General features: G+C 43.4%; 1 protein-coding gene across 2 annotated transcripts in view; it reads right to left on the bottom strand.

The window, feature by feature from the left end:
- The window catches only part of DNAJC11 (DnaJ heat shock protein family (Hsp40) member C11), a 163,806-nt gene that overhangs the window by 66,191 nt on the left and 70,317 nt on the right, over positions 1 to 27,298 (bottom strand). For both annotated transcript variants that reach the window (XM_056542338.1, XM_056542339.1), the window contains exon 4: positions 11,361 to 11,462. In XM_056542338.1, the coding sequence (XP_056398313.1) occupies positions 11,361 to 11,462 (102 nt within the window). The remainder of the gene's footprint in view (positions 1 to 11,360; positions 11,463 to 27,298) is intronic.

The raw sequence follows: 27,298 nt of genomic DNA, 5'->3' as shown, positions 1-27,298 counted from the left end.
GAGAGTTCTGAAGAGTCAGCAATGAGTCCAGATCTTAAAATTGCTGTTGGGAAAAGGCGCCTTCCAATAAGAGAACTGGAGCAGTTTGTAAAGGAAGAGTGGTCCAACATTCCGGCTGAGAGGTGTAAGAAGCTTATTGATGGTTATAGGAAGAGTGGTCCAACATTTCGGCTGAGAGGTGTAAGAAGCTTATTGATGGTTATAGGAAGAGTGGTCCAACATTACGGCTGAGAGGTGTAAGAAGCTTATTGATGGTTATAGGAAGACACTGATTTCAGTTATTTTTTCCAAAGGGTGTGCAACCAAATATTAAGTTAAGGGGCCAATAATTGTGTCCAGACCATTTTTGGAGTTTGGTGACATTAGGTCCAATTTGCTTTTTTTCCTCCCTTCTTTGGTTTAGTTCCAATACACACAAAGGGAATAAACATGTGTATAGCAAAACCTGTGTTACTGCAATCCTTTCCTGTGAGAAATACATTTTATAGAAAAATGTCATGGTGCCAACATTTATGGCCATGACAGTGTGTAAAAGTTCTCAATGATTAAAATAAAAACCAAAAATATCCACAGGTTGCTACAATGTAGAAACCGTACTGTGAAAGCAGATAACAACATGGCTACCAACATTTTACATTGTTAAATCAGGACATTTAAAGCCTTGCATCGTAAACTGTACAGGATCTCTTAGGCCCCCAAACACCTTCTCTTATGCCCCCCAAACACCTTCTCTTATGCCCCCAAACACCTTCTATTATGCCCCCCCAAACACCTCCTCTTATGCCCCCCAAAAACCTCCTTTTATGCTCCCCAAACACCTTCTCTTATGCCCCCCAACACCTCCTCTTATGCCCCCAAACACCTATTATGCCCCCCAAACACCTCCTCTTATGCCCCCCAAAAACCTCCTTTTATGCCCCCCAAACACCTTCTTTTATGGCCCCCAATAACCTTTTATGCCCCCTTACCACCAGCTTTGTGGGTTTGTCCCAGGACTGTTGCTCAGTTTCCAATTGGCAGAACAAAGCCTTTTACGATGTGCAGGTAAAATGTGTTTTTGGTTGGGGGGTGGCTTTAAAAAAAAAAGAACAAAAAAAAAAAAAAACTACGAAAAAAATAAATCACCCATACAATGAAATGGAATCATTAAATGGAAAGCGGTTAATGGCGACCGGACATTTGACTATTAATGTAAACAAACAGCAGGAGCGGATGGCAGAAAGGCATTTTGCAGCAGTGAATTAAAATTTCAAATAAATGTAATGGTTATTGCCGATAATGCAAATGAATGATCTTGATAAAGACAGAGCAATCCGAGGAATTGGCATACTGGGGCCCATTTATAGGAAGTCACAGCAGGAGGAAAAACCTGCGCATCAGCAAATCGAAGACACCGAGGAAATTGACAAAAGTTCTGCTTATAAAGGCGAATGGTAGGTGTTGTGTTACAAGGGCAGGAAGGAAGAATCCGGGGATATAGGACGGAAAGGAGCGCAGCTCCGGAGGAGAACCGACATAGTCCACAAGACATGGGGGTCCGACCTAAGAAGGATCTGATAATCACCTGCATACAGACATGTTTAACCTTTCAGTGATTTTATTTATATATATTATATATACACACACATACACAGTGGGGCAAAAAAGTATTTAGTCAGCCACCAATTGTACAAGTTCTCCCCCTTATAAAGATGAGGCTGTAATTATCATCATAGGTTATAACCTCAACTATGAGAGACAGAATGAGAAAAAATCCACAAAATCTCATTGTCTGATTGATTATTAAAGAATTTATTTGCAAATTATGGTGGAAAATAAGTATTTGGTCAATAACAAATGTTCATCTCAATACTTTGTTATATCCCCTTTGTTGGCAATGACAGAGGTCACATGTTTTCTGTCTTTACAAGTTTTCACACACTGTTGCTGGTATTTTGGCCCATTCCTCCATGTAGATCTCCTCTAGAGCAGTGATGTTTTGGGGCTGTCGCTGGGCAACACGGACTTTCAACTCCCTCCAAAGGTTTTCTATGGGGTAGAGATCTGGAGACTGGCTAGGCCATTCCAGGACCTTGAAATGCTTCTTATGAAGCCACTCCTTCGTTGCCCAGGCGGTGTGTTTGGGATCATTGTCATGCTGAAAAACCCAACAACGTTTCATCTTCAATGCTCTTGCTGATGGAAGGAGGTTTTCACTCAAAATCTCACGATACATGGCCCCATTAATTCTTTCCTTTACATGGATCAGTCATCCTGGTCCCTTAGCAGAAAAACAGCCCCAAAGCCTGATGTTTCCACCCCATGCTTCACAGTAGGTATGGTGTTATTTGGATGCAACTCAGCATTCTTTCTCCTCCAAACACGACGAGATGAGTTTTTACCAAAAAGTTCTACTTTGGTTTCATCTGACCATATGACATTCTCCCAATCTTCTTCTGGATCATCCAAATGCTCTCTAGCAAACTTCAGACAGGCCCGGACATGTACTGGATAAAGCATGGGGGACACGTCTGGCACTGCATGATGTGAGTACCTGGCAGCATAGTGCGTTACTGATGGTAGCCTTTGTTACTTTGGTCCCAGCTCTCTGCAGGTCATTCACTAGGTCCCCCGTGTGGTTCTGGGATTTTTGCTCACCGTTCTTGAAATCATTTTGACACCACAGGGTGAAATCTTGCGTGAAGCCCCAGATGGAGGGAGATTATCAGTGGTCTTGTATGTCTTCCATTTTCTAATAATTGCTCCCACAGTTGATTTCTTCACACCAAGCTCCTTGCCTATTGCAGATTCAGTCTTCCCAGCCTGGTGCAAGTCTATAATTTTGTTTCTGGTGTCCTTCGGCAGCTCTCTGGTCTTGGCCATAGTGGAGTTTGGAGTGTGACTGTTTGAGGTTGTGGACAGGTGTCTTTTATACTGATAAGTTCAAACAGGAGCCATTAATACAGGTAATGAGTGGAGGACAGAGGAGACTCTTAAAGAAGAAGTTACAGGTCTGTGAGAGCCAGAAATCTTCTTGTTTGTAGGTGACCAAATACTTATTTTCCACCATAATTTGTGAATAAATTCTTTAAAAATCAGACAATGTGATTTTATGGATTTTCTCATTCTGTCTCTCATAGTTGAGGTTATAACCTATGATGGAAATTACAGCCTCTCATCTATTTAAGTGGGAGAACTTACACAATTGGTGGCTGACTAAATACTTTTTTGCTCCACTGTATATGTATGAGGCTCAGATCATACAGAGCCAAAACGTGTGGCACAGTAAAACTGGTAATTATGATGCCCGAGTTCCTTCATTTTGGTCGCTCGACAGTTAAAATTGTATGGGCGATTGTGTGTTGAGTATTGTGCAGAATTTCATCTTGGCTCCGGCCTATACTGGTTTGTCATTACAAGTCATGTGATTCAAGGAGTTCTATTGAAGAATGACTCATACAGAGACCTCACCAGCAGAATAGTGAGTGCAGCTCTGGAGTATAATACAGGATATAACTCAGGATCAGTACAGGATAAGTAATGTAATGTATGTACACAGGGACCTCACCAGCAGAATAGTGAGTGCAGCTCTGGAGTATAATACAGGATATAACTTCGGATCAGTACAGGATAAGTAATGTAATGTATGTACACAGTGACCTCACCAGCAGAATAGTGAGTACAGCTCTGGAGTATAATACAGGATATAACTCAGGATCAGTACAGGATAAGTAATGTAATGTATGTACACAGTGACCTCACCAGCAGAATAGTGAGTACAGCTCTGGAGTATAATACAGGATACAACTCTGGATCAGTAAAGGATAAGTAATGTAATGTATGTACACAGTGACCTCACCAGCAGAATAGTGAGTACAGCTCTGGAGTATAATACAGGATATAATTCAGGATCAGTACAGGATAAGTAATGTAATGTATGTACACAGTGACCTCACCAGCAGAATAGTGAGTACAGCTCTGATATATAATACAAGATATAACTCAGGATCAGTACAGGATAAGTAATGTAATGTATGTATACAGTGACCCCACCAGCAGAATAGTGAGTACAGCTCTGATATATAATACAAGATGTAATGTATTTAGAAAGTTACTCAACTTTTTATGTAGATTAATACCCCTATAAACTACAATGCAGGAGAAGCACGGGGCTATTGACTGCCTTATGATATGTATATGTATTAAAGACAGATTCACATTCTGCTCCTAAAATGTCTTCAATCAGAAGGTTTTTAGAGGCAATTTTATGAATATACAAGAGTTGCAATGATGCAAAGATTATTATGGGGGGGGGGGGGAATAGTCCCTGAAGCGACACGCCAAGTATTCCCACCTATCCTGGAACATAAACAGCGCCAATGCCAGGACCTGCTAACTCCATAAACCTCCCTGTTACAATATGTCTTACACAATTAGGCACCACACAGCAATAGAAGAAAACATTCTGTATATATTTCCCTTCTGGAGAGGTCACCAATTACATTTCCATTGAATGATGTCATCAGTTCCGCCAGCGGTTTATCCCGTAATGGGATTTCAGCTCAATACTTGTGTATAGAATACTTGGAATCAGTAAAGCGGGACAATTACTTCTGAGAACAGGAAAGAAAAATTCTACTGACTTGTGACTATTAAGAGATCGAACCAAAAAAAAAACATTAACAAAAAAAGGAAATTTACACAAAAAAAGGAGCCATCTTATAAAGAGTTTGTGCAAAGAGGATGGATGGAGAGCAGATGGATTGAGAGGGGGTAAGATGTCTGATCGCGGGGGTTCCGCTACTGGGGACCCCCCGCGATCTTGGCTGCAGCACCCCAGACATAAGCGGATGACTGGCGATGCGGAGGCTCGTGACGTCACTGCCATACCCTCTCGTGACATCATGGCCACGCCCCCTCAATGCAAGTCTATGGGAGGGGGCGTGACGTCCGTCACGCCCCCTCCCATAGATTTGCATTGAGGGGGCGCGGCCATGACGTCAAGAGACTCCGGCGCTGAACCAGACGCTCTAAATGATCGCCAGGTGCAGCAGGGAGATCACGGGGGTCCCACCGTTGGGGACCCCCGCGATCTCCCTGCTGTACCCGGCATTCGTTTAGATGTTGTGATCAGACATCTTACCCCCTCTCTCTTGGATAGGAGATAAGATGTCTAGGGGTGGAGAACCCCTTTAAGATGCCCGGGTGCAACAGGATCTAGGAGCCACAGGTTGGGGAACTCTCAGGTTTTGGAAAAATGTATTTAAATAAAACTATTCCCCCAAGATACATACGTTACTAATATAGTGTTATTACTAATTGTCTTGGCTTCAGCATGTTTTTACTTGAACTACTTCTGACAGGTAGTTGTGTAGTCCTCTCATTGTCAGTGTGCTGTTGTCTCAGCAGATCCCGGCAACTCACTTCTATCCTAACAGGAAGTTGTGTAGTCCTCTCACTGTCAGTGTGTTGTCATATCATCTACTTCCTGGCTTCTCCCTCTCTCCTTTCATTCTCTACTGTCCCTGGAGGTGTGGCTGAATGCTGTCTCTGAGCTTAAGCCACACACCCCTGAATGTCGTCATCACCTCCAGTCAGCCCTTGCAGATACATCACCATATCCCTGTCATATACACATATACAGAGACACTTAGGGAGAATAAGTTGTGGTTACAGCATGCTGCCTAAAATGTCAGGAAAATGTCAGAGACAGAGAAGCAGACAGGGAATGAATACAGTAGATGCTGCAGATGTGCTATTTGGAGAGAAAGTCTGCTACAAAATGAGATGTTCTGCAGCAGCTCTAGGTGGGAAACTGTCAGAAATGCTGTAGGAGGAGAGTAGGCAGAGTGTGAGGACTGTGATAAAGAGATGAGGGAAAGCAATGCATTCTGGTAATTGTAGAACTGAGCAACTGCCCAACTGCTGTGAGAGCGCTGGTTTATTTATTTATTTTTTTATGTATTGCAGAATGGGCATAATTAACAAAACCTTTAGGGGACTGGGGTGGCTGTGCTATTTGTGGCTATGGAGGATGACAGGGGGGGGATGGGTTTCTGGCAGTGGAGGAGGACAAAGGGGCTTGGGAGGATGGCTGCAGAGTTTGGATGATGACAATGGGGGGGTGGCTGCGGAGTGTGGATGATGACAGGAGGGGAGGATGGCTGCAGGGTGTGGATGAGAGAGGGGGGATGGCTGCAGAGTGTGGATGATGGGAGGGGGGGATGGCTGCAGAGTGTGGATGACAGAGGGGGGATGGCTGCAGGGTGTGGATGATGACAGAGGGGGGGGGTGGCTGCTGAACGTGGATGATGACAGGAGGAGGGGATGGCTGCAGAGTGTGGATGATGACAGGAGGGGGGATGGCTGCAGAGTGTGGATGATGACAGGAGGGGGGATGGCTGCAGAGTGTGGATGATGACAGAGGGGGGGGGTGGCTGCTGAACGTGGATGATGACAGAGGGGGGGGGGTGGCTGCGGAATGTGGATGATTTAAGAGGGGGGGGGGGGTATGGCTGCTGATCGTGGATGATGACAGGAGCTGCTGCATTTCCCACCTTAGGCTAATACTCGAGTCAATACGGTTTCCCGGTTTTGTGTGGTAAATTTAGGAGCCACGGCTTATATTCGGGTCGGCTTATACTCGAGTATATACCATATGGAAAGGAAAAAAAAAAAGTATAAAAAAAAGTATCAAGAAAGAAAAAGTATGAAAATATGACGTATGGAAAAAAATAAAAATAGGCGAAAATATACAGAAACAAAAAGCTTTTGTGTGCGCAAATTGCTCAATAACGTGCATCTGTTTACGGCTAAACATTTCTGGTTAGAAAATGTTTTATTTATCTCAAGTCATTTTACTGAAACCAATAAAAGGTTGGAGATTTTCAACTAACTTCCAATCTAGTATGAAATCATAACAGCTGCCCCTACCTAATTCAGCGCGAGCATTGCCCGGAGATACATTGCGACTGAATCCCAATAAGCAATTGCTATAAACACCCCAGATGGCTAATTTTATCACAGGACACAATAGACGCCGGATTCCAATCCTGCCTTTTATTTTTTTATTGCTTGCAAAACAGCCAAAAGAGAATTTGGGGGGAGGAGGAAGGGGGGGGGCGGGGTAGAGAAGAAGAAAGGGGGGGGGGGGTAGAGTTACTGACAAAATGTCAAAACACAAACAACAGCGAGATTTTTTTATTTTACCTTTTTTTTTTTTTTTTTTTTTTGCACTTTGTAAAAACAACTATTGGCTTGGATCTCCACTGGGGGGCTTTACGGATGGGCGCAGGAAAAAAAATTGCCAAAAGACAAGAGGATTTAGTAAGAAAGATGGCGAGAGTCAACTTTCCAGCTCTTCAGAAACAGAAAAAAAAAAAAAAAAAAGTAACGGGATGTGATTCTCGGCTATCTGGACTACGTGACGTTCGGGGGAAGCGGGAGTGCTTCTAAATTTTTTAATTTTTTTTTTTTTTTTAAGAGACAGACAATGGTGACGAAGCCAAAAGTGATAATCCGTGACAAATCCGCGGTGACGCTGGCGCGGGCCCCTCGCTAGTGCGCCCTTCACAGCTTCCCTGACATGTCTGTTTTAGGGGAAGTGTCTGCCATGTTATTACTTACATCTGTCGTTGGATACGGCTCCTCTTGCGAGCAGGTGAGAACCGATGGCGGTGCCGGCAAGTCATGAGGTATCGGATTTTGTCAACGTTTTTGTCCGGAGCAGCGTTTCGCAAGGATGCCTCCAGCAGTTGCGAAAGTGCAACTCCCAGCATGCCCGCAATTTTAGGTTACGTTATAAACATACAACAAACTGCTGCCCACAACGCCATAAACTGCTGAGGATAGGAGCCAAAGGCTGTCCGGGCATGCTGGTAGCTGTAGTTATGCAACAGCTGGAGGCACCCAGGTTTGGAAACACTGACCTATGCCCTCACCAGTTTCACAGATATAAGGATCGCAGCGGTCGCAGCTGCAACCGGGCCTCTAAGCCAGGATTTTTTTTGCTTCTGTCTGACCTGCTAACCGCTCCTATCCTCAGGTGTGTGCACCAGTTTGTTGTATGTTTATAAAGTAAGTTAAAATTTCAGGCATGCTGGGAGTTGTAGTTTTTCAACAGCTGGCAGCATCCAGGTTGGAAAACACTGACCTATGCCCTCACCAGTGTTGTAGCTATAGGGGTCGCAGAGGTCGCAGCTGTGAACGGGCCTCTACGCCAGGACAGTTTGTAGAGGTTGTGTGCAGGCAGCAGTTTGCTGTATGTTTATAACATAATTTAAAATTGACAGGCATGCTGGGAGTTGTGGTTTTGCAACAGCTGAAGGTACCCTGATTGGCAAACACTGCTGTAGGAGAAGAAGCATTTGCAAAACTACAACTCCCAGCATGCCCGGACAGCCGTTGGCTGTCCGGGCATGCTGGGAGTTGTAGTTTTGCAACAGCTGGAGGCACTCTGGTTGGGAAACACTGGTCTGGAGTGAAAAAGGCACCTCCATGTTGATAGAAATTAGATACATTGGCTGTCCGGGCATGCTGGAAGTTGTAGTTTTGCTAAATACGCTGCTGCCAGAGGAGTCTGGCATCGGCTTTCTTCCTATCGCCCTATACAGAATGCATGCACGCTCAAGCTGTTTGTGCATGGCTAAACGAGTGGGTATATGCCAGATTTGGGCCCTTATGTTTTGCGATCAATGGGTTGGATGCCTTGTAGCAGCGAGTATAACATTTGCTATGAACTGTCCAGAAGACCGATTCTGCAACCCAAGAACAATTTACATGTATTTGCCCCCACCTACTGCAGAACTATAGTTTTTTTTTGTACTTTGGCATCTACGAGAGTTAAGGGGTTAAACGCAGACAGCTTGTGCCGTTCTGAGGCATCGCCCATCCGTCTCGGCGTACATTTCCCCCTAGTTTCTCGTAAAGAGACGGAATGTATCGTTTGTGCGACACGGATGACTATAGATTTCAATTTACAGTTTTATGACTCGAGTATTAGCTTTTATTGTTAATGAAATTAAAAAAGCTGTGATTGACTTAAAACGGAAAAAAAAAAAGTGTTCATCATTATACGGGAGCGGTGGTGTTGGCGGCGGAGGAGCAATATATTACCGGGGGCCCCCCTAATCCAGTCACATGGCAGAGATGCTTATGAAAAGGCAGTTTAAGTCATCGTATCCTGGATAGTAGAGTAGAAAACGAAAAATAAATAAAAAAAAGCAATATAAAAAGGGGTAAAAAAAAATACAAAGGGGGGGAGCAATAAAAAAGGGGGGTACGCAATAAAAAAAAGGGGGAGGATTCAATAAAAAAAGGGGGAGGATTCAATAAAAAAGGGGGAGGAACGCAATAAAAAAGGGGGGCATTCAATAAAATAAAGGGGGGGATGTGGTAAAAAGGGGGGATTCAATAAAAAAAAGGGGGATGCGATAAAAAAGGGGAACGGCAATAAAAACGGGGGGGGGGGAACGCAATAAAAAAGGAGGGAAGCAATAAAAAAGAAATAACGCAATAAAAAAGGGCAAAACGCTATAAAAAAGGGGCAAAACGCAATAAAAAAGGGGCAAAACGCAATAAAAAAGGGGCAAAACGCAATAAAAAAGGGGCAAAACTCTAAAAAAAGGGGGAAAACTCTAAAAAAAAGGGGGAAAACTCTATAAAAAAGGGGGAAAACGCTATAAAAAAGAGGGAAAACGCTATAAAAAAGGGGAAAATGCTATGAAAAAAGAGAAAAAATTCTATGAAAAGGGAAAAATGCTATAAAAAAGAAAAAAATGCAATAAAAAAAGGGAAAAATGCAATAAAAAAAGGGAAAGAAACGCAATAAAAAAATAAAAAAGGAAAAACGCAATAAAAAGGCAAAAAAATTCAATAAAAAGGCAAAAAAAATGCAATAAAAAAAGGGAAAAAGCTATAGAAAAAGCAATAAAAATGGAAAAAAAACTAAAAGAAAAAAAGCAGTAAAAAATATAAAGAATGAATGTCTATTTACAGGGAGAAGAGTCAATGAGTACGTGGGGGGAGCTGCGGGGGTGTTTGGCGGTGCCCTCTCCACGCAGGGTATTATTAGAGGCAGATCAGACAGTCACAGAGTTATCGCCTACAGTCCTTTAATTTGTGACGCTGTAATAAAAACAGGCGACCTCCATGTTGAGTTTTTCTTAACCAAAAGTAAAAACAGATGGCGTTTCCTGCGTAAGATGCGGCGTTGCGACTTGTGTCGCCTCCTCAATATATTGGTTATTGCAACATATTTTCCATATGAAAACAGCCCGGTGACAGATACGACCGAACCATAAAGAATATTTAAGCTGGAGGAGCCATGAGCGCCGCCGTAAAACGCGATACCGGTCGAGATAAATTAAAGAGACAGTAATAGTAAAAACGTGGCATGTGAAAACGTACGTAGCGTTATTTATTGAGGCCCCGGCAGCGAGGGGAGAAGCTGTATATACCGCTCTGTGTCTGATCCTGACGCTTCCGTGGGGAGATGAGTGTTTGATAGGAGTTGGAGGACATTTGATTTTTTTTAACCCTTTGAGTGAGAACGAAACAGGTTTAGGTAACTGCAAAAATCTACACAGATCATAACTAACTTTGATGACTTTTAAAGGGGTACTCCACTGGGCAGCGTTCGGAAGTAAAAGTTTCGAATGCCATTTTCGCACTGCGGGGGTCGACCACGCCCCTCGTGATGACATGGCCACGCCCCTCAATGCAAGTCAATAGAAAGGGCGTGACGGCCGCCACGCCCCCTTCTATTGACTTGCATTGAGGGGGCGTGGCCATGACATCACACGGGGGGCGTGGTAGACCCCCCGCAATGCGAAAACGGCATTCGAAACTTTTACTTCCGAACGCTGGCCAGTGGAGTACCCCTTTTAAAGGGATTATCCAGGGAATAAAATGTCTCCCCTAGTCACAGGATAGGGGATAAGTGTCTGAGTGCCGAGGGTCCAGCTGCTGGGAACCCCCCACAATCTCCGGAACAGTGTCCGTGTCCTACCTCTGAGCGCTCCAGCCCCCAACTTCCAAGACGAACTGGTCTCGGAAGTGACGACGCGCTCAGCCAGTCGCCGCCACAACCCTATCCTGCCGAAGCAGTTTATTGGCTGGGCGGGCCGTCACTCCCAAGACCAGTTCATGGGGGCCGGAACGCTCATGGAGTCGAGTGGGGCCCTATACTGGAAATGGTGGGGGGTTCCGCCACGATACCTAACCCCCTATCTTTTGAATGGGGATATATTGTATTTTTTATTCCCTGGAGATGGAATTATCACTATTTGGCGTCAATACTGAAGAAACAGAACATAACTCTAAAGGTGAAAAAGAATATAGTTTATTTTGGTCTCAACAAACAAAAAGTATTGACACTTTACCTTGGGGTTCGTTCGCTGTTGGAGCCGCCTCTCCTCCCGCTCCCTTTGTAACCTCTCAAACTCCTCTCGGATCTCCGCCGCCGTCCTCTTCCTCTCCACCACCTAAAAAGTGAGGAAAAACAACAATAACAGCCAAATATTAATAAAAATTCAAGACTGTGACATAATATCTCATGCACGTTGTGGTATTATTGTTCTATTCTCTAAATCTGGACTATACAGAAATGATAAGTGATTTACTGCCCATGGAGAGGTCGCTATTTGGTTCACATATTTAGAAAAATAAAAAAGGATACAAACCCGATGAAACCTAGAGGGACGTTTATCATCGTAGCTTTGGTAAGAGAGTTCTGTAGTATTTATTTTTTCTTGCTTTTGGTTTTGCTTATATGCTACATATTTATCCTACTATCACAGGGGGTTGATAAATTTGTCTCACATAAAACACATAATACTTTTTTTTTTTAAGCACACGTAAGCAAATACCACTTAGTAACATCACCTCCTCTCCTCTGTGACTTCTAAGGTGTCTAAAGTCACAACTGTGAAATAAATGTGGAAAAATAAATATATACCGTATATATCCCTATCTGTCTATATCTATCCATCTATCCCTATATCTATCTTATAGGTCAGAACCACGCCAGCGCCGCTGCACACAGGAACTTTGCATACTAACAGAGAAGTTTGGATTGTACTCTTTGGACCTGAGGAAGGCACATTGTGTGTGCCGAAACGCGTTGTCCACTCTTTGCAAAATAAACAAGTTTAACCTGTGCTGGCCTGAGTCTCACCGTCCTTTCACATATACAAGAAGTCTCCTAAAAGAACATATTTTTTTGTAGCTCTCAGCTACCTATCCTATCTATCCCTCCATCTCCTATCTATCTATCTCCCATCTATCTATCTATCTCCCATCTATCTATCTATCTCCCATCTATCTATCTATCTCCCATATCTATCTATCTCCCATATCTATCTATCTCCCATATCTATCTATCTCCCATATCTATCTATCTCCCATATCTATCTATCATCTATCTATCTATCATCTATCTATCTATCTATCATCTATCTATCTATCACCTATCTCCTATCTATCTATCTCCTATCTATCTATCTCCTATCTATCTATCACCTATCTATCTATCACCTATCTATCTATCTATCACCTATCTATCTATCACCTATCTATCTATCTCCTATCTATCTATCTATCTCCTATCTATCTATCTCCTATCTATCTATCTCCTATCTATCTCCTATCTATCTCTCATATCTATCTATCTATCTCATATCTATCTATATCCATCCCTATATCCACCCCATATCTATATCCATCCCTATATCCATCTATCACCATATTATATATATATATATATCTATATATCTATATATCTATATATATATATATATGTATATAAAATTTATGTGCGTTTATTACATTCTCCCCCCCCCCCCCCCCGCCCCTAAATGTACTACCCATTTTTTTTTTGTATTTTTCTTCTCATTTCAGATGTGTATGTAGAAGACTACTTTAGATTCGGTGGACTACGTCGATGACCAGCGTTTTGTTTTGTTTTTGTTTAATATTAATAAAATGGTTAACGAGGGTTTGTGGAGGGAGTGTTTTGTGGAATACAAGTTTTTTTTTAAATGTGTTGTGTTTTTACATTTTTTTTTTTATTTAATTTATTTTACAGGCTTAGTAGTGGAAGCTGTCTAATAGACATTACAACGCCGGGGCTTAGTGTGTCATCAATGTAAGGGCATGCTGGGAGTTGTGGTCCTACAATATCTAGCAGGTGGGTGGCCGGGGAGCGGAGCTTTACAATAAGTCGCACAAAAAGACCCATTTGCGACTTTACATGTGACTTTAAAAAAATGCTGTCAAAGGCAATTTTGCAAGCCGGGTCTGACCAGGCTTATACTTTTTTAAGGGGTTATGCAACTTTTTTTTTTGCCTAAGTTCGACATTCACACTTAAACTGCTTACCAACAAAAGTTGCACTAAAAATTGCGACTTTGTGTGTGACTTTTGTAAGCAAAGAAAAAAATAAATAAATAAATAAACAAATCCCTTGATAAATCTCCCTCTATATCAGTGGCCTCCAACCTGCGGACCTCCAGATGTTGCAAAACTACAACTCCCAGCATGCCCGGACAGCCAACGGCTGTCCGGGCATGCTGGGAGTTGTAGTTTTGCAACATCTGGAGAACCGCAGGTTGGAGACCACTGCTCTATATCATTATATATGACAAGTATTATAAAAACTGAGGTAAACATGCAAGGACAGGAATCTAAATAATAATAATAATAATAATAATAATAATAATAATTGGAGTTAGCAATTCTTACTTACAGCTACTTTTAGGGAAGGCGGGCAACATCCAATGTTGACACCATGACAGCTACTACAGTGCTTACCCAACTTTCCTACACTCCTGAATAACATAATTTTGTTGACTCTCAGTTTCCCATTTTATTGACTCTATTGAACTAGGAAAACTTACATTTTCTGCCATTTGGTCGGCTTTCTTTTACATTTTATTTTATATATTTCTTTTAAACTTCTTTTTCAGACCTTTTTTTTTTTTAATTCCTAGATCAAATGCCATAATAACATTTGCAAAGCAGCAGTTTTTTGGTCCAGAGCCCAAATCTGTATAAAATAGTTCCAAAAAACATAAAATAAGCTGTAAAATTTTACCGATTGTGAATTATGATTCGTGTTTCCATTGAGCTCAATAAAACTCCAAAAAAAAAAACCGCCATTGTGTGAGCTGTAAAAAAAAAAAGACAAAAAAAAAAAATAAAGGTCCATTTTATACTTAAAGGGGTATTCCGGGGAAAAAAATGTTTTTATATATCAACTGGCTCGAGAAAGTTAAACAGATTTGTAAATTACTTCTATTAAAAAATCTAAATCCTTCCAATAATTATCAGCTGCTGAAGTTGAGTTGTTCTTTTCTTTCTGGCAACAGTGCTCTCTGCTGACATCTCTGCTTGTCTCGGGAACTGCACAGAGTAGAAGAGGTTTGCTATGGGGATTTGCTTCTACTCTGGACAGTTCCCGAGACACGTGTCATCAGAGAGCACTTAGGGTATGTTCACACTACAGATTGTGAACGGAATCACCGCTCGCTGAATTCAGCGAGTGGATTCAGACTGGCAGCCGGAGGCAGCGGTAGGACCGCGCAGCACTGCACCGTCACCATTGATGGCTATGCAGTGTTCGCGGACTTGAACATGTTCTTTGCGTGGAACAATTCCGCCGCTGAAATTCCGCAGTGTGAACGGGTCTCGCGGAGACCCATTCACACTAATGTTAAGTTCACACCGCTGAATTCCGCAGTGTGAACATACCCTTAGACAGAAAAGAACAACTCAACTTCAGCAGCTAAAAAGTACTGAAAGGATTAAGATTTTTTTTTTTTTATAGAAGTCATTTACAAATCTGTTTAACTTTCTGGAGCCCAGTTGATCTATTAAAAAAAAAAAAGTTTTTTTTCCTGGATAACCCCTTTAAACAGCCCAAAATGCTTTTTGTTTTTGTTTTTTTTTACAATTTTTTATACCTTTTTTATGGTTATATATTTTTTTTTTAATTTCCACTTTTTAAAATTTCCCCTTTTTGTAAAAATGTTTAGCTGTTTTTATTTGTGTATTTATTTTCAGTGATCTGTGTTTAAATGAGAGTATAGCAAGCTAACTAATACACAGAAAACCCCTTAAAAAAAAAAAAAAAGTAAAAAAAAAAGTAAAAAAAATAAAAAATTCTCTGTGAAGCCAGTTATCTATTGATGTCCCTCACGCACAGGAGAGCCGGAGTCCCAGACTCATTTTTTATACGCCATAAACCCGGATAAGTAAAGATGGCTCTCGCTGTACATAGCCGCGCTCCTTGTAGAAGCGATGACCTCTCCGTTCAACGATCCACCTGAAACTTTTTTGCAAAGGACGAAATAATAAAAAGACAAAAGTGCAGGTAATTAATGCAAAAAAAAAAAAATTTCCAGAGCCGGGTGTCTTTTGTCTAAATATCCTTATCTTTAGGAGACACTAATGAGTGTGATAGAAAAATGCCGGCAATAGACACTACAAATCTCAAACTGTACATTAAGCAGATTATATCTAACAGATATAGCAAACGCTTCGCACTTGGCCCATTTCCCTCATCTTTTCCTGCCAAATCCGAGCGACAGAAAGAGAGAATCCTATTTTTAGAAGGACAATTTCAGAAAATCAGCGGCGCTCAGATTTATCACTCGGCTGGTATTTCATTTCCAATGTTATCTCTCCAAGACCAATAAAATAAAGGCCCGGTTCAGAGTCAAATTATAGATAATCCCCTAACTTATTCAGTTAGCTTAAATCAATTTTATAGACTCCAGGTTTACTAATGCCGGGACGCAATTTATTACTTACGGGAGAGGAAAACAGATATGACGGACGTGCAAATTTATTACCGCGCGCTACGGCTGTTGTGTTTGTTTAAGAGGCAAATGACACCTAATAAAATGGCTTTATTTCCCTCTTAAAACGCCTAAGTGTCCCCATTATGAGGATTATTCCATTTCATTAACATCCTAGTTAAAGGGGGTATTCCAGGAAAAAAACTTTTTTTTTTTTATATATCTCAACTGGCTCCAGAGAGTTAAACAGATTTGTAAATGAATTCTATTAAAAAAAATCTTAATCCTTTCAATAATTATCAGCTGCTGAAGTTAAGTTGTTGTTTTCTGTCTGACAACAGTGCTCTCTGCTGACATCTCTGCTTGTCTTGGGAACTGCACAGAGTGGAAGAGGTTTGCTATGGGGATTTGCTTCTAACCTGGGCGGTTCCTGAGACAGGTGTCATCAGTGAGCACTTAGAGAGAAAAGAACAATTCAACTTCAGCAGCTCATAATTACTGAAAGGATTAAGATTTTTTAATAGAAGTAATTTACAAATCTGTTTAACTTTCTAGAGCCAGTTGATGATTAAAAGAAAAAAAAGTTTTTCCCCGGATAACCCCTTAAAATTTTCACTTACCCCCAGATATGGCGCCATCCTTGTCCGAAGGCTATGTCTGGTATTGATGCTTTAAAGGGGTACTCCACTGCCCCTGCGTCCAGAACGTTTGGTTCAGAACGCTGGGTGCGGGGGTCATGACATCACGGCCACCCCCCTCGTGAAGTCACACCCCCTCAATGCAAGTCTATGGGAGGGGGCGTGACGTGCGTCACGCCCCCACCCATAGACTTGCATTGAGGGGGCGTGGTGTGACGTCAAGACCCCCGCAGCCCGTACCCAGCATTCAGAACTAAATGTTCCAGACCCTGGGGCAGTGGAGTACCCCTTTAAAATCTACCTGTGAAAAATACAGAAGCGTTCCATAATGTAGTCGCCTGTCAATTATATGTCTAGAAATTTTTTGGGAAGCGCTTACCCGCCCTGTTACACTACAGGTATCATCCTGCTTTTTTACTGCTGTTATTTTACAATAACTGATGAAAAAAAACACGGATGCAATAACTGGTAATAACGGATGATAACTGGTGACCATTATCCGTTATTTTTAATGGTTTTTTTTTCTTAAAAAACCTGAAGTTGCTCATCCGTTATCACCAGTTACATCCGTTTTTTTTAATCAGATTTTTAACACTTTTTTGTAAAGCTGTGCTGAGCATGCTCAGTACAAAAAACGGATGTCAAAAAACCTGGACAATAACTGATGATAATAGCTGTATTTTTTTTTTTTTAACATCCGGTATAGAGGATCTGTCCTGTGTGGTGTAGTATAGAGGATCTCTCCCGTGTGGTGTAGTATAGAGGATCTGTCCTGTGTGGTGTAGTATAGAGGATCTCTCCTGTGTGGTGTAGTATAGAGGATCTGTCATGTGTGGTGTAGTATAGAGGATCTCTTCTGTGTGGTGTAGTATAGAGGATCTCTCCTGAGTGGTGTAGTATAGAGGATCTCTCCCGTGTGGTGTAGTATAGAGGATCTCTCCCGTGTGGTGTAGTATAGAGGATCTCTCCCGTGTGGTGTAGTATAGAGGATCTCTCCTGTGTAGTATAGAGGATCTGTCCTGTGTGGTGTAGTATAGAGGATCTGTCCTGTGTGGTGTAGTATAGAGGATCTGTCCTGTGTGGTGTAGTATAGAGGATCTGTCCTGTGTAGTATAGAGGATCTCTCCTGTGTGGTGTAGTATAGAGGATCTCTCCTGTGTGGTGTAGTATAGAGGATCTGTCCTGTGTGGTGTAGTATAGAGGATCTCTCCTGTGTGGTGTAGTATAGAGGATCTCTCCTGTGTGGTGTAGTATAGAGGATCTGTCCTGTGTGGTGTAGTATAGAGGATCTCTCCTGTGTGGTGAGGTATAGAGGATCTGTCCTGTGTGGTGTAGTATAGAGGATCTGTCCTGTGTGGTGTGGTATAGAGGATCTCTCCTGTGTGGTGTAGTATAGAGGATCTGTCCTGTGTGGTGTAGTATAGAGGATCTCTCCTGTGTGGTGTAGTATAGAGGATCTCTCCTGTGTGGTGTAGTATAGAGGATCTCTCCTGTGTGGTGTAGTATAGAGGATCTCTCCTGTGTAGTATAGAGGATCTCTCCTGTGTGGTGTAGTATAGAGGATCTCTCCTGTGTGGTGTAGTATAGAGGATCTGTCCTGTGTGGTGTAGTATAGAGGATCTGTCCTGTGTGGTGTAGTATAGAGGATCTCTCCTGTGTAGTATAGAGGATCTCTCCTGTGTGGTGTAGTATAGAGGATCTGTCCTGTGTGGTGTAGTATAGAGGATCTCTCCTGTGTGGTGTAGTATAGAGGATCTCTCCTGTGTGGTGTAGTATAGAGGATCTCTCCTGTGTGGTGTAGTATAGAGGATCTCTCCTGTGTGGTGTAGTATAGAGGATCTCTCCTGTGTGGTGTAGTATAGAGGATCTCTCCTGTGTGGTGTAGTATAGAGGATATCTCCTGTGTGGTGTAGTATAGAGGATCTCTCCTGTGTGGTGTAGTATAGAGGATCTCTCCTGTGTAGTGTAGTATAGAGGATCTCTCCTGTGTGGTGTAGTATAGAGGATCTGTCCTGTGTGGTGTAGTATAGAGGATCTCTCCTGTGTGGTGTAGTATAGAGGATCTCTCCTGTGTGGTGTAGTATAGAGGATCTCTCCTGTGTGGTGTAGTATAGAGGATCTCTCCTGTGTGGTGTAGTATAGAGGATCTGTCCTGTGTGGTGTAGTATAGAGGATCTCTCCCATGTAGTATAGAGGATCTCTCCTGTGTGGTGTAGTATAGAGGATCTCTCCTGTGTGGTGTAGTATAGAGGATCTCTCCTGTGTGGTGTAGTATAGAGGATCTGTCCTGTGTGGTGTAGTATAGAGGATCTGTCCTGTGTGGTGTAGTATAGAGGATCTGTCCTGTGTGGTGTAGTATAGAGGATCTGTCCTGTGTGGTGTAGTATAGAGGATCTCTCCTGTGTGGTGTAGTATAGAGGATCTCTCCTGTGTGGTGTAGTATAGAGGATCTCTCCCGTGTGGTGTAGTATAGAGGATCTCTCCCGTGTGGTGTAGTATAGAGGATCTCTCCCGTGTGGTGTAGTATAGAGGATCTCTCCCGTGTGGTGTAGTATAGAGGATCTGTCCCGTGTGGTGTAGTATAGGGGATCTGTCCTGTGTGGTGTAGTATAGAGGATCTCTCCTGTGTGGTGTAGTATAGAGGATCTGTCCTGTGTGGTGTAGTATAGAGGATCTCTCCTGTGTAGTATAGAGGATCTCTCCTGTGTAGTATAGAGGATCTCTCCTGTGTGGTGTAGTATAGAGGATCTCTCCTGTGTGGTGTAGTATAGAGGATCTCTCCTGTGTGGTGTAGTATAGAGGATCTCTCCTGTGTGGTGTAGTATAGAGGATCTGTCCTGTGTGGTGTAGTATAGAGGATCTGTCCTGTGTGGTGTAGTATAGAGGATCTGTCCTGTGTGGTGTAGTATAGAGGATCTCTCCTGTGTGGTGTAGTATAGAGGATCTCTCCTGTGTGGTGTAGTATACAGGATCTCTCCTGTATGGTGTAGTATAGAGGATCTCTCCTGTGTGGTGTAGTATAGAGGATCTCTCCTGTGTGGTGTAGTATAGAGGATCTCTCCTGTGTAGTATAGAGGATCTGTCCTGTGTGGTGTAGTATAGAGGATCTCTCCTGTGTGGTGTAGTATAGAGGATCTCTCCTGTGTAGTATAGAGGATCTGTCCTGTGTGGTGTAGTATAGAGGATCTCTCCTGTGTGGTGTAGTATAGAGGATCTCTCCTGTGTAGTATAGAGGATCTCTCCTGTGTGGTGTAGTATAGAGGATCTCTCCTGTGTGGTGTAGTATAGAGGATCTGTCCTGTGTGGTGTAGTATAGAGGATCTGTCCTGTGTAGTGTAGTATAGAGGATCTGTCCTGTGTGGTGTAGTATAGAGGATCTCTCCTGTGTGGTGTAGTATAGAGGATCTCTCCTGTGTGGTGTAGTATAGAGGATCTCTCCTGTGTGGTGTAGTATAGAGGATCTCTCCTGTGTGGTGTAGTATACAGAGGATCTCTCCTGTGTGGTGTAGTATAGAGGATCTGTCCTGTGTGGTGTAGTATAGAGGATCTCTCCTGTGTGGTGTAGTATAGAGGATCTCTCCTGTGTGGTGTAGTATACAGAGGATCTCTCCTGTGTGGTGTAGTATAGAGGATCTGTCCTGTGTGGTGTAGTATAGAGGATCTCTCCTGTGTGGTGTAGTATAGAGGATCTCTCCTGTGTAGTATAGAGGATCTGTCCTGTGTGGTGTAGTATAGAGGATCTCTCCTGTGTGGTGTAGTATAGAGGATCTCTCCTGTGTAGTATAGAGGATCTGTCCTGTGTGGTGTAGTATAGAGGATCTCTCCTGTGTGGTGTAGTATAGAGGATCTCTCCTGTGTAGTATAGAGGATCTCTCCTGTGTGGTGTAGTATAGAGGATCTCTCCTGTGTGGTGTAGTATAGAGGATCTGTCCTGTGTGGTGTAGTATAGAGGATCTGTCCTGTGTAGTGTAGTATAGAGGATCTGTCCTGTGTGGTGTAGTATAGAGGATCTCTCCTGTGTGGTGTAGTATAGAGGATCTCTCCTGTGTGGTGTAGTATAGAGGATCTCTCCTGTGTGGTGTAGTATAGAGGATCTCTCCTGTGTGGTGTAGTATAGAGGATCTGTCCTGTGAGGTGTAGTATAGAGGATCTGTCCTGTGTGGTGTAGTATAGAGGATCTCTCCTGTGTGGTGTAGTATAGAGGATCTCTCCTGTGTGGTGTAGTATAGAGGATCTCTCCTGTGTGGTGTAGTATAGAGGATCTGTCCTGTGTAGTGTAGTATAGAGGATCTGTCCTGTGTGGTGTAGTATAGAGGATCTGTCCTGTGTGGTGTAGTATAGAGGATCTGTCCTGTGTGGTGTAGTATAGAGGATCTGTCCTGTGTGGTGTAGTATAGAGGATCTCTCCTGTGTGGTGTAGTATGGAGGATCTCTCCTGTGTGGTGTAGTATGGAGGATCTGTCCTGTGTGGTGTAGTATAGAGGATCTGTCCTGTGTGGTGTAGTATAGAGGATCTGTCCTGTGTGGTGTAGTATAGAGGATCTCTCCTGTGTGGTGTAGTATAGAGGATCTCTCCTGTGTGGTGTAGTATAGAGGATCTGTCCTGTGTGGTGTAGTATAGAGGATCTCTCCTGTGTAGTATAGAGGATCTCTCCTGTGTAGTATAGAGGATCTCTCCTGTGTGGTGTAGTATAGAGGATCTGTCCTGTGTGGTGTAGTATAGAGGATCTGTCCTGTGTGGTGTAGTATAGAGGATCTGTCCCGTGTGGTGTAGTATAGAGGATCTGTCCCGTGTGGTGTAGTATAGAGGATCTGTCCTGTGTGGTGTAGTATAGCGGATCTCTCCCGTGTGGTGTAGTATAGAGGATCTGTCCTGTGTGGTGTAGTATAGAGGATCTCTCCTGTGTGGTGTAGTATAGACGATCTGTCCTGTGTGGTGTAGTATAGAGGATCTCTCCTGTGTGGTGTAGTATAGACGATCTGTCCTGTGTGGTGTAGTATAGAGGATCTGTCCTGTGTGGTGTAGTATAGAGGATCTGTCCTGTGTGGTGTAGTATAGAGGATCTCTCCTGTGTGGTGTAGTATAGAGGATCTCTCCTGTGTGGTGTAGTATAGAGGATCTCTCCTGTGTGGTGTAGTATAGAGGATCTCTCCTGTGTGGTGTAGTATAGAGGATCTGTCCTGTGTGGTGTAGTATAGAGGATCTGTCCTGTGTGGTGTAGTATAGAGGATCTCTCCTGTGTGGTGTAGTATAGAGGATCTCTCCTGTGTAGTATAGAGGATCTCTCCTGTGTGGAATAGTATAGAGGATCTCTCCTGTGTGGTGTAGTATAGAGGATCTCTCCTGTGTGGTGTAGTATAGAGGATCTGTCCTGTGTGGTGTAGTATAGAGGATCTGTCCTGTGTGGTGTAGTATAGAGGATCTCTCCTGTGTGGTGTAGTATAGAGGATCTCTCCTGTGTGGTGTAGTATACGGAGGATCTCTCCTGTGTGGTGTAGTATACAGAGGATCTCTCCTGTGTGGTGTAGTATAGAGGATCTCTCCTGTGTAGTATAGAGGATCTCTCCTGTGTAGTATAGAGGATCTCTCCTGTGTGGTGTAGTATAGAGGATCTCTCCTGTGTGGTGTAGTATAGAGGATCTCTCCTGTGTGGTGTAGTATAGAGGATCTCTCCTGTGTGATGTAGTATAGGGGATCTCTCCTGTGTGGTGTAGTATAGAGGATCTCTCCTGTGTGGTGTAGTATAGAGGATCTCTCCTGTGTGGTGTAGTATAGAGGATCTGTCCTGTGTGGTGTAGTATAGAGGATCTGTCCTGTGTGGTGTAGTATAGAGGATCTCTCCCGTGTGGTGTAGTATAGAGGATCTCTCCCGTGTGGTGTAGTATAGAGGATCTCTCCTGTGTAGTGTAGTATAGAGGATCTCTCCTGTGTAGTGTAGTATAGAGGATCTCTCCTGTGTGGTGTAGTATAGAGGATCTCTCCTGTGTGGTGTAGTATAGAGGATCTCTCCTGTGTAGTATAGAGGATCTGTCCTGTGTGGTGTAGTATAGAGGATCTCTCCTGTGTGGTGTAGTATAGAGGATCTCTCCTGTGTGGTGTAGTATAGAGGATCTCTCCTGTGTGGTGTAGTATAGAGGATCTCTCCTGTGTGGTGTAGTATAGAGGATCTCTCCTGTGTGGTGTAGTATAGAGGATCTGTCCTGTGTGGTGTAGTATAGAGGATCTCTCCTGTGTGGTGTAATATAGAGGATCTCTCCTGTGTGGTGTAGTATAGAGGATCTCTCCTGTGTGGTGTAGTATAGAGGATCTCTCCTGTGTGGTGTAGTATAGAGGATCTCTCCTGTGTGGTGTAGTATAGAGGATCTCTCCTGTGTGGTGTAGTATAGAGGATCTGTCCTGTGTGGTGTAGTATAGAGGATCTCTCCTGTGTGGTGTAGTATAGAGGATCTGTCCTGTGTGGTGTAGTATAGAGGATCTGTCCTGTGTGGTGTAGTATAGAGGATCTCTCCTGTGTAGTATAGAGGATCTCTCCTGTGTAGTATAGAGGATCTCTCCTGTGTAGTATAGAGGATCTCTCCTGTGTGGTGTAGTATAGAGGATCTCTCCTGTGTGGTGTAGTATAGAGGATCTCTCCTGTGTGGTGTAGTATAGAGGATCTGTCCTGTGTGGTGTAGTATAGAGGATCTGTCCTGTGTGGTGTAGTATAGAGGATCTCTCCTGTGTGGTGTAGTATAGAGGATCTCTCCTGTGTGGTGTAGTATAGAGGATCTCTCCTGTGTGGTGTAGTATAGAGGATCTGTCCTGTGTGGTGTAGTATAGAGGATCTGTCCTGTGTGGTGTAGTATAGAGGATCTGTCCTGTGTGGTGTAGTATAGAGGATCTCTCCTGTGTGGTGTAGTATAGAGGATCTGTCCTGTGTGGTGTAGTATAGAGGATCTCTCCTGTGTGGTGTAGTATAGAGGATCTGTCCTGTGTGGTGTAGTATAGAGGATCTGTCCTGTGTGGTGTAGTATAGAGGATCTCTCCTGTGTGGTGTAGTATAGAGGATCTCTCCTGTGTGGTGTAGTATAGAGGATCTCTCCTGTGTTGTGTAGTATACAGAGGATCTCTCCTGTGTGGTGTAGTATAGAGGATCTGTCCTGTGTGGTGTAGTATAGAGGATCTCTCCTGTGTGGTGCAGTATAGAGGATCTCTCCTGTGTGGTGTAGTATAGAGGATCTCTCCTGTGTGGTGTAGTATAGAGGATCTGTCCTGTGTAGTGTAGTATAGAGGATCTCTCCTGTGTGGTGTAGTATAGAGGATCTCTCCTGTGTGGTGTAGTATAGAGGATCTCTCCTGTGTGGTGTAGTATAGAGGATCTCTCCTGTGTGGTGTAGTATAGAGGATCTCTCCCGTGTGGTGTAGTATAGAGGATCTCTCCTGTGTGGTGTAGTATAGAGGATCTCTCCTGTGTGGTGTAGTATAGAGGATCTGTCCTGTGTGGTGTAGTATAGAGGATCTCTCCTGTGTGGTGTAGTATAGAGGATCTGTCCTGTGTGGTGTAGTATAGAGGATCTCTCCTGTGTGGTGTAGTATAGAGGATCTGTCCTGTGTGGTGTAGTATAGAGGATCTGTCCTGTGTAGTATAGAGGATCTCTCCTGTGTAGTATAGAGGATCTCTCCTGTGTGGTGTAGTATAGAGGATCTGTCCTGTGTGGTGTAGTATAGAGGATCTGTCCTGTGTGGTGTAGTATAGAGGATCTGTCCTGTGTGGTGTAGTATAGAGGATCTGTCCTGTGTGGTGTAGTATAGAGGATCTGTCCTGTGTGGTGTAGTATAGAGGATCTCTCCTGTGTGGTGTAGTATAGAGGATCTCTCCCGTGTGGTGTAGTATAGAGGATCTCTCCCGTGTGGTGTAGTATAGAGGATCTCTCCTGTGTGGTGTAGTATAGAGGATCTGTCCTGTGTGGTGTAGTATAGAGGATCTCTCCTGTGTGGTGCAGTATAGAGGATCTCTCCTGTGTGGTGTAGTATAGAGGATCTCTCCTGTGTGGTGTAGTATAGAGGATCTGTCCTGTGTAGTGTAGTATAGAGGATCTCTCCTGTGTGGTGTAGTATAGAGGATCTCTCCTGTGTGGTGTAGTATAGAGGATCTCTCCTGTGTGGTGTAGTATAGAGGATCTCTCCTGTGTTGTGTAGTATACAGAGGATCTCTCCTGTGTGGTGTAGTATAGAGGATCTGTCCTGTGTGGTGTAGTATAGAGGATCTCTCCTGTGTGGTGTAGTATAGAGGATCTGTCCTGTGTGGTGTAGTATAGAGGATCTCTCCTGTGTGGTGCAGTATAGAGGATCTCTCCTGTGTGGTGTAGTATAGAGGATCTCTCCTGTGTGGTGTAGTATAGAGGATCTGTCCTGTGTAGTGTAGTATAGAGGATCTCTCCTGTGTGGTGTAGTATAGAGGATCTCTCCTGTGTGGTGTAGTATAGAGGATCTCTCCTGTGTGGTGTAGTATAGAGGATCTCTCCTGTGTTGTGTAGTATACAGAGGATCTCTCCTGTGTGGTGTAGTATAGAGGATCTGTCCTGTGTGGTGTAGTATAGAGGATCTCTCCTGTGTGGTGCAGTATAGAGGATCTCTCCTGTGTGGTGTAGTATAGAGGATCTCTCCTGTGTGGTGTAGTATAGAGGATCTGTCCTGTGTGGTGTAGTATAGAGGATCTCTCCTGTGTGGTGTAGTATAGAGGATCTCTCCCGTGTGGTGTAGTATAGAGGATCTCTCCCGTGTGGTGTAGTATAGAGGATCTCTCCTGTGTGGTGTAGTATAGAGGATCTGTCCTGTGTGGTGTAGTATAGAGGATCTCTCCTGTGTGGTGTAGTATAGAGGATCTGTCCTGTGTGGTGTAGTATAGAGGATCTCTCCTGTGTGGTGTAGTATAGAGGATCTGTCCTGTGTGGTGTAGTATAGAGGATCTCTCCTGTGTGGTGTAGTATAGAGGATCTCTCCTGGGTGGTGTAGTATATAGAATCTCTCCTGTGTGGTGTAGTATAGAGGATCTGTCCTGTGTAGTATAGAGGATCTCTCCTGTGTAGTATAGAGGATCTCTCCTGTGTGGTGTAGTATAGAGGATCTGTCCTGTGTGGTGTAGTATAGAGGATCTCTCCTGTGTGGTGTAGTATAGAGGATCTGTCCTGTGTGGTGTAGTATAGAGGATCTGTCCTGTGTGGTGTAGTATAGAGGATCTGTCCTGTGTAGTATAGAGGATCTCTCCTGTGTAGTATAGAGGATCTCTCCTGTGTGGTGTAGTATAGAGGATCTCTCCTGTGTAGTATAGAGGATCTCTCCTGTGTAGTATAGAGGATCTCTCCTGTGTGGTGTAGTATAGAGGATCTGTCCTGTGTGGTGTAGTATAGAGGATCTCTCCTGTGTGGTGTAGTATAGAGGATCTCTCCTGTGTGGTGTAGTATAGAGGATCTCTCCTGTGTGGTGTAGTATAGAGGATCTCTCCTGTGTGGTGTAGTATAGAGGATCTGTCCTGTGTAGTGTAGTATAGAGGATCTGTCCTGTGTGGTGTAGTATAGAGGATCTCTCCTGTGTGGTGTTATATAGAGGATCTCTCCTGTGTGGTGTAGTATAGAGGATCTCTCCTGTGTGGTGTAGTATAGAGGATCTCTCCTGTGTGGTGTAGTATAGAGGATCTCTCCTGTGTGGTGTAGTATAGAGGATCTCTCCTGTGTGGTGTAGTATAGAGGATCTCTCCTGTGTGGTGTAGTATAGAGGATCTGTCCTGTGTAGTGTAGTATAGAGGATCTGTCCTGTGTGGTGTAGTATAGAGGATCTCTCCTGTGTGGTGTTATATAGAGGATCTCTCCTGTGTGGTGTAGTATAGAGGATCTGTCCTGTGTGGTGTAGTATAGATGATCTCTCCTGTGTGGTGTAGTATAGAGGATCTGTCCTGTGTGGTGTAGTATAGATGATCTCTCCTGTGTGGTGTAGTATAGAGGATCTGTCCTGTGTGGTGTAGTATAGAGGATCTCTCCTGTGTGGTGTAGTATAGAGGATCTGTCCTGTGTAGTGTAGTATAGAGGATCTGTCCTGTGTGGTGTAGTATAGAGGATCTCTCCTGTGTGGTGTTATATAGAGGATCTCTCCTGTGTGGTGTAGTATAGAGGATCTGTCCTGTGTGGTGTAGTATAGATGATCTCTCCTGTGTGGTGTAGTATAGAGGATCTGTCCTGTGTGGTGTAGTATAGAGGATCTCTCCTGTGTGGTGTAGTATAGAGGATCTGTCCTGTGTAGTGTAGTATAGAGGATCTGTCCTGTGTGGTGTAGTATAGAGGATCTCTCCTGTGTGGTGTTATATAGAGGATCTCTCCTGTGTGGTGTAGTATAGAGGATCTGTCCTGTGTGGTGTAGTATAGATGATCTCTCCTGTGTAGTATAGAGGATCTCTCCTGTGTGGTGTAGTATAGAGGATCTGTCCTGTGTGGTGTAGTATAGATGATCTCTCCTGTGTGGTGTAGTATAGAGGATCTCTCCTGTGTGGTGTAGTATAGAGGATCTGTCCTGTGTAGTATAGAGGATCTGTCCTGTGTGATCAGTATAAGGTTAGAATACCCCTTTAAGCTCCCGGTTGGCGCTCTCGGCAGGACATGGACAGGACTGGGAGGTAACAGTCAGACTAAGATTTGTTGTTCGGCATGTGAAGGGTTAAACCTTTACACGGGAGAATTAATATCTCTAAATTACATTATCCTGACACTTCTGGTGACAAACTGGAGAGGAGAAAAGAAGAGAAGCTGCCGGAACTTTTCATTTCGTGTCATCAAATTGTAACATGATTTACAAATTTAGGAGGCGTCTTGAAGGGCTCACTGCAAGGTGAAAGTGTCTGGCAGCGGTAATTC

Source organism: Hyla sarda, chromosome 10, assembly GCF_029499605.1.
Source record: "Hyla sarda isolate aHylSar1 chromosome 10, aHylSar1.hap1, whole genome shotgun sequence".
Lineage (NCBI taxonomy): Eukaryota > Metazoa > Chordata > Amphibia > Anura > Hylidae > Hyla > Hyla sarda.
The sequence above is the reverse complement of the archived record's forward strand: the minus strand, read 5'-3'. Positions and strand labels throughout refer to the sequence as shown.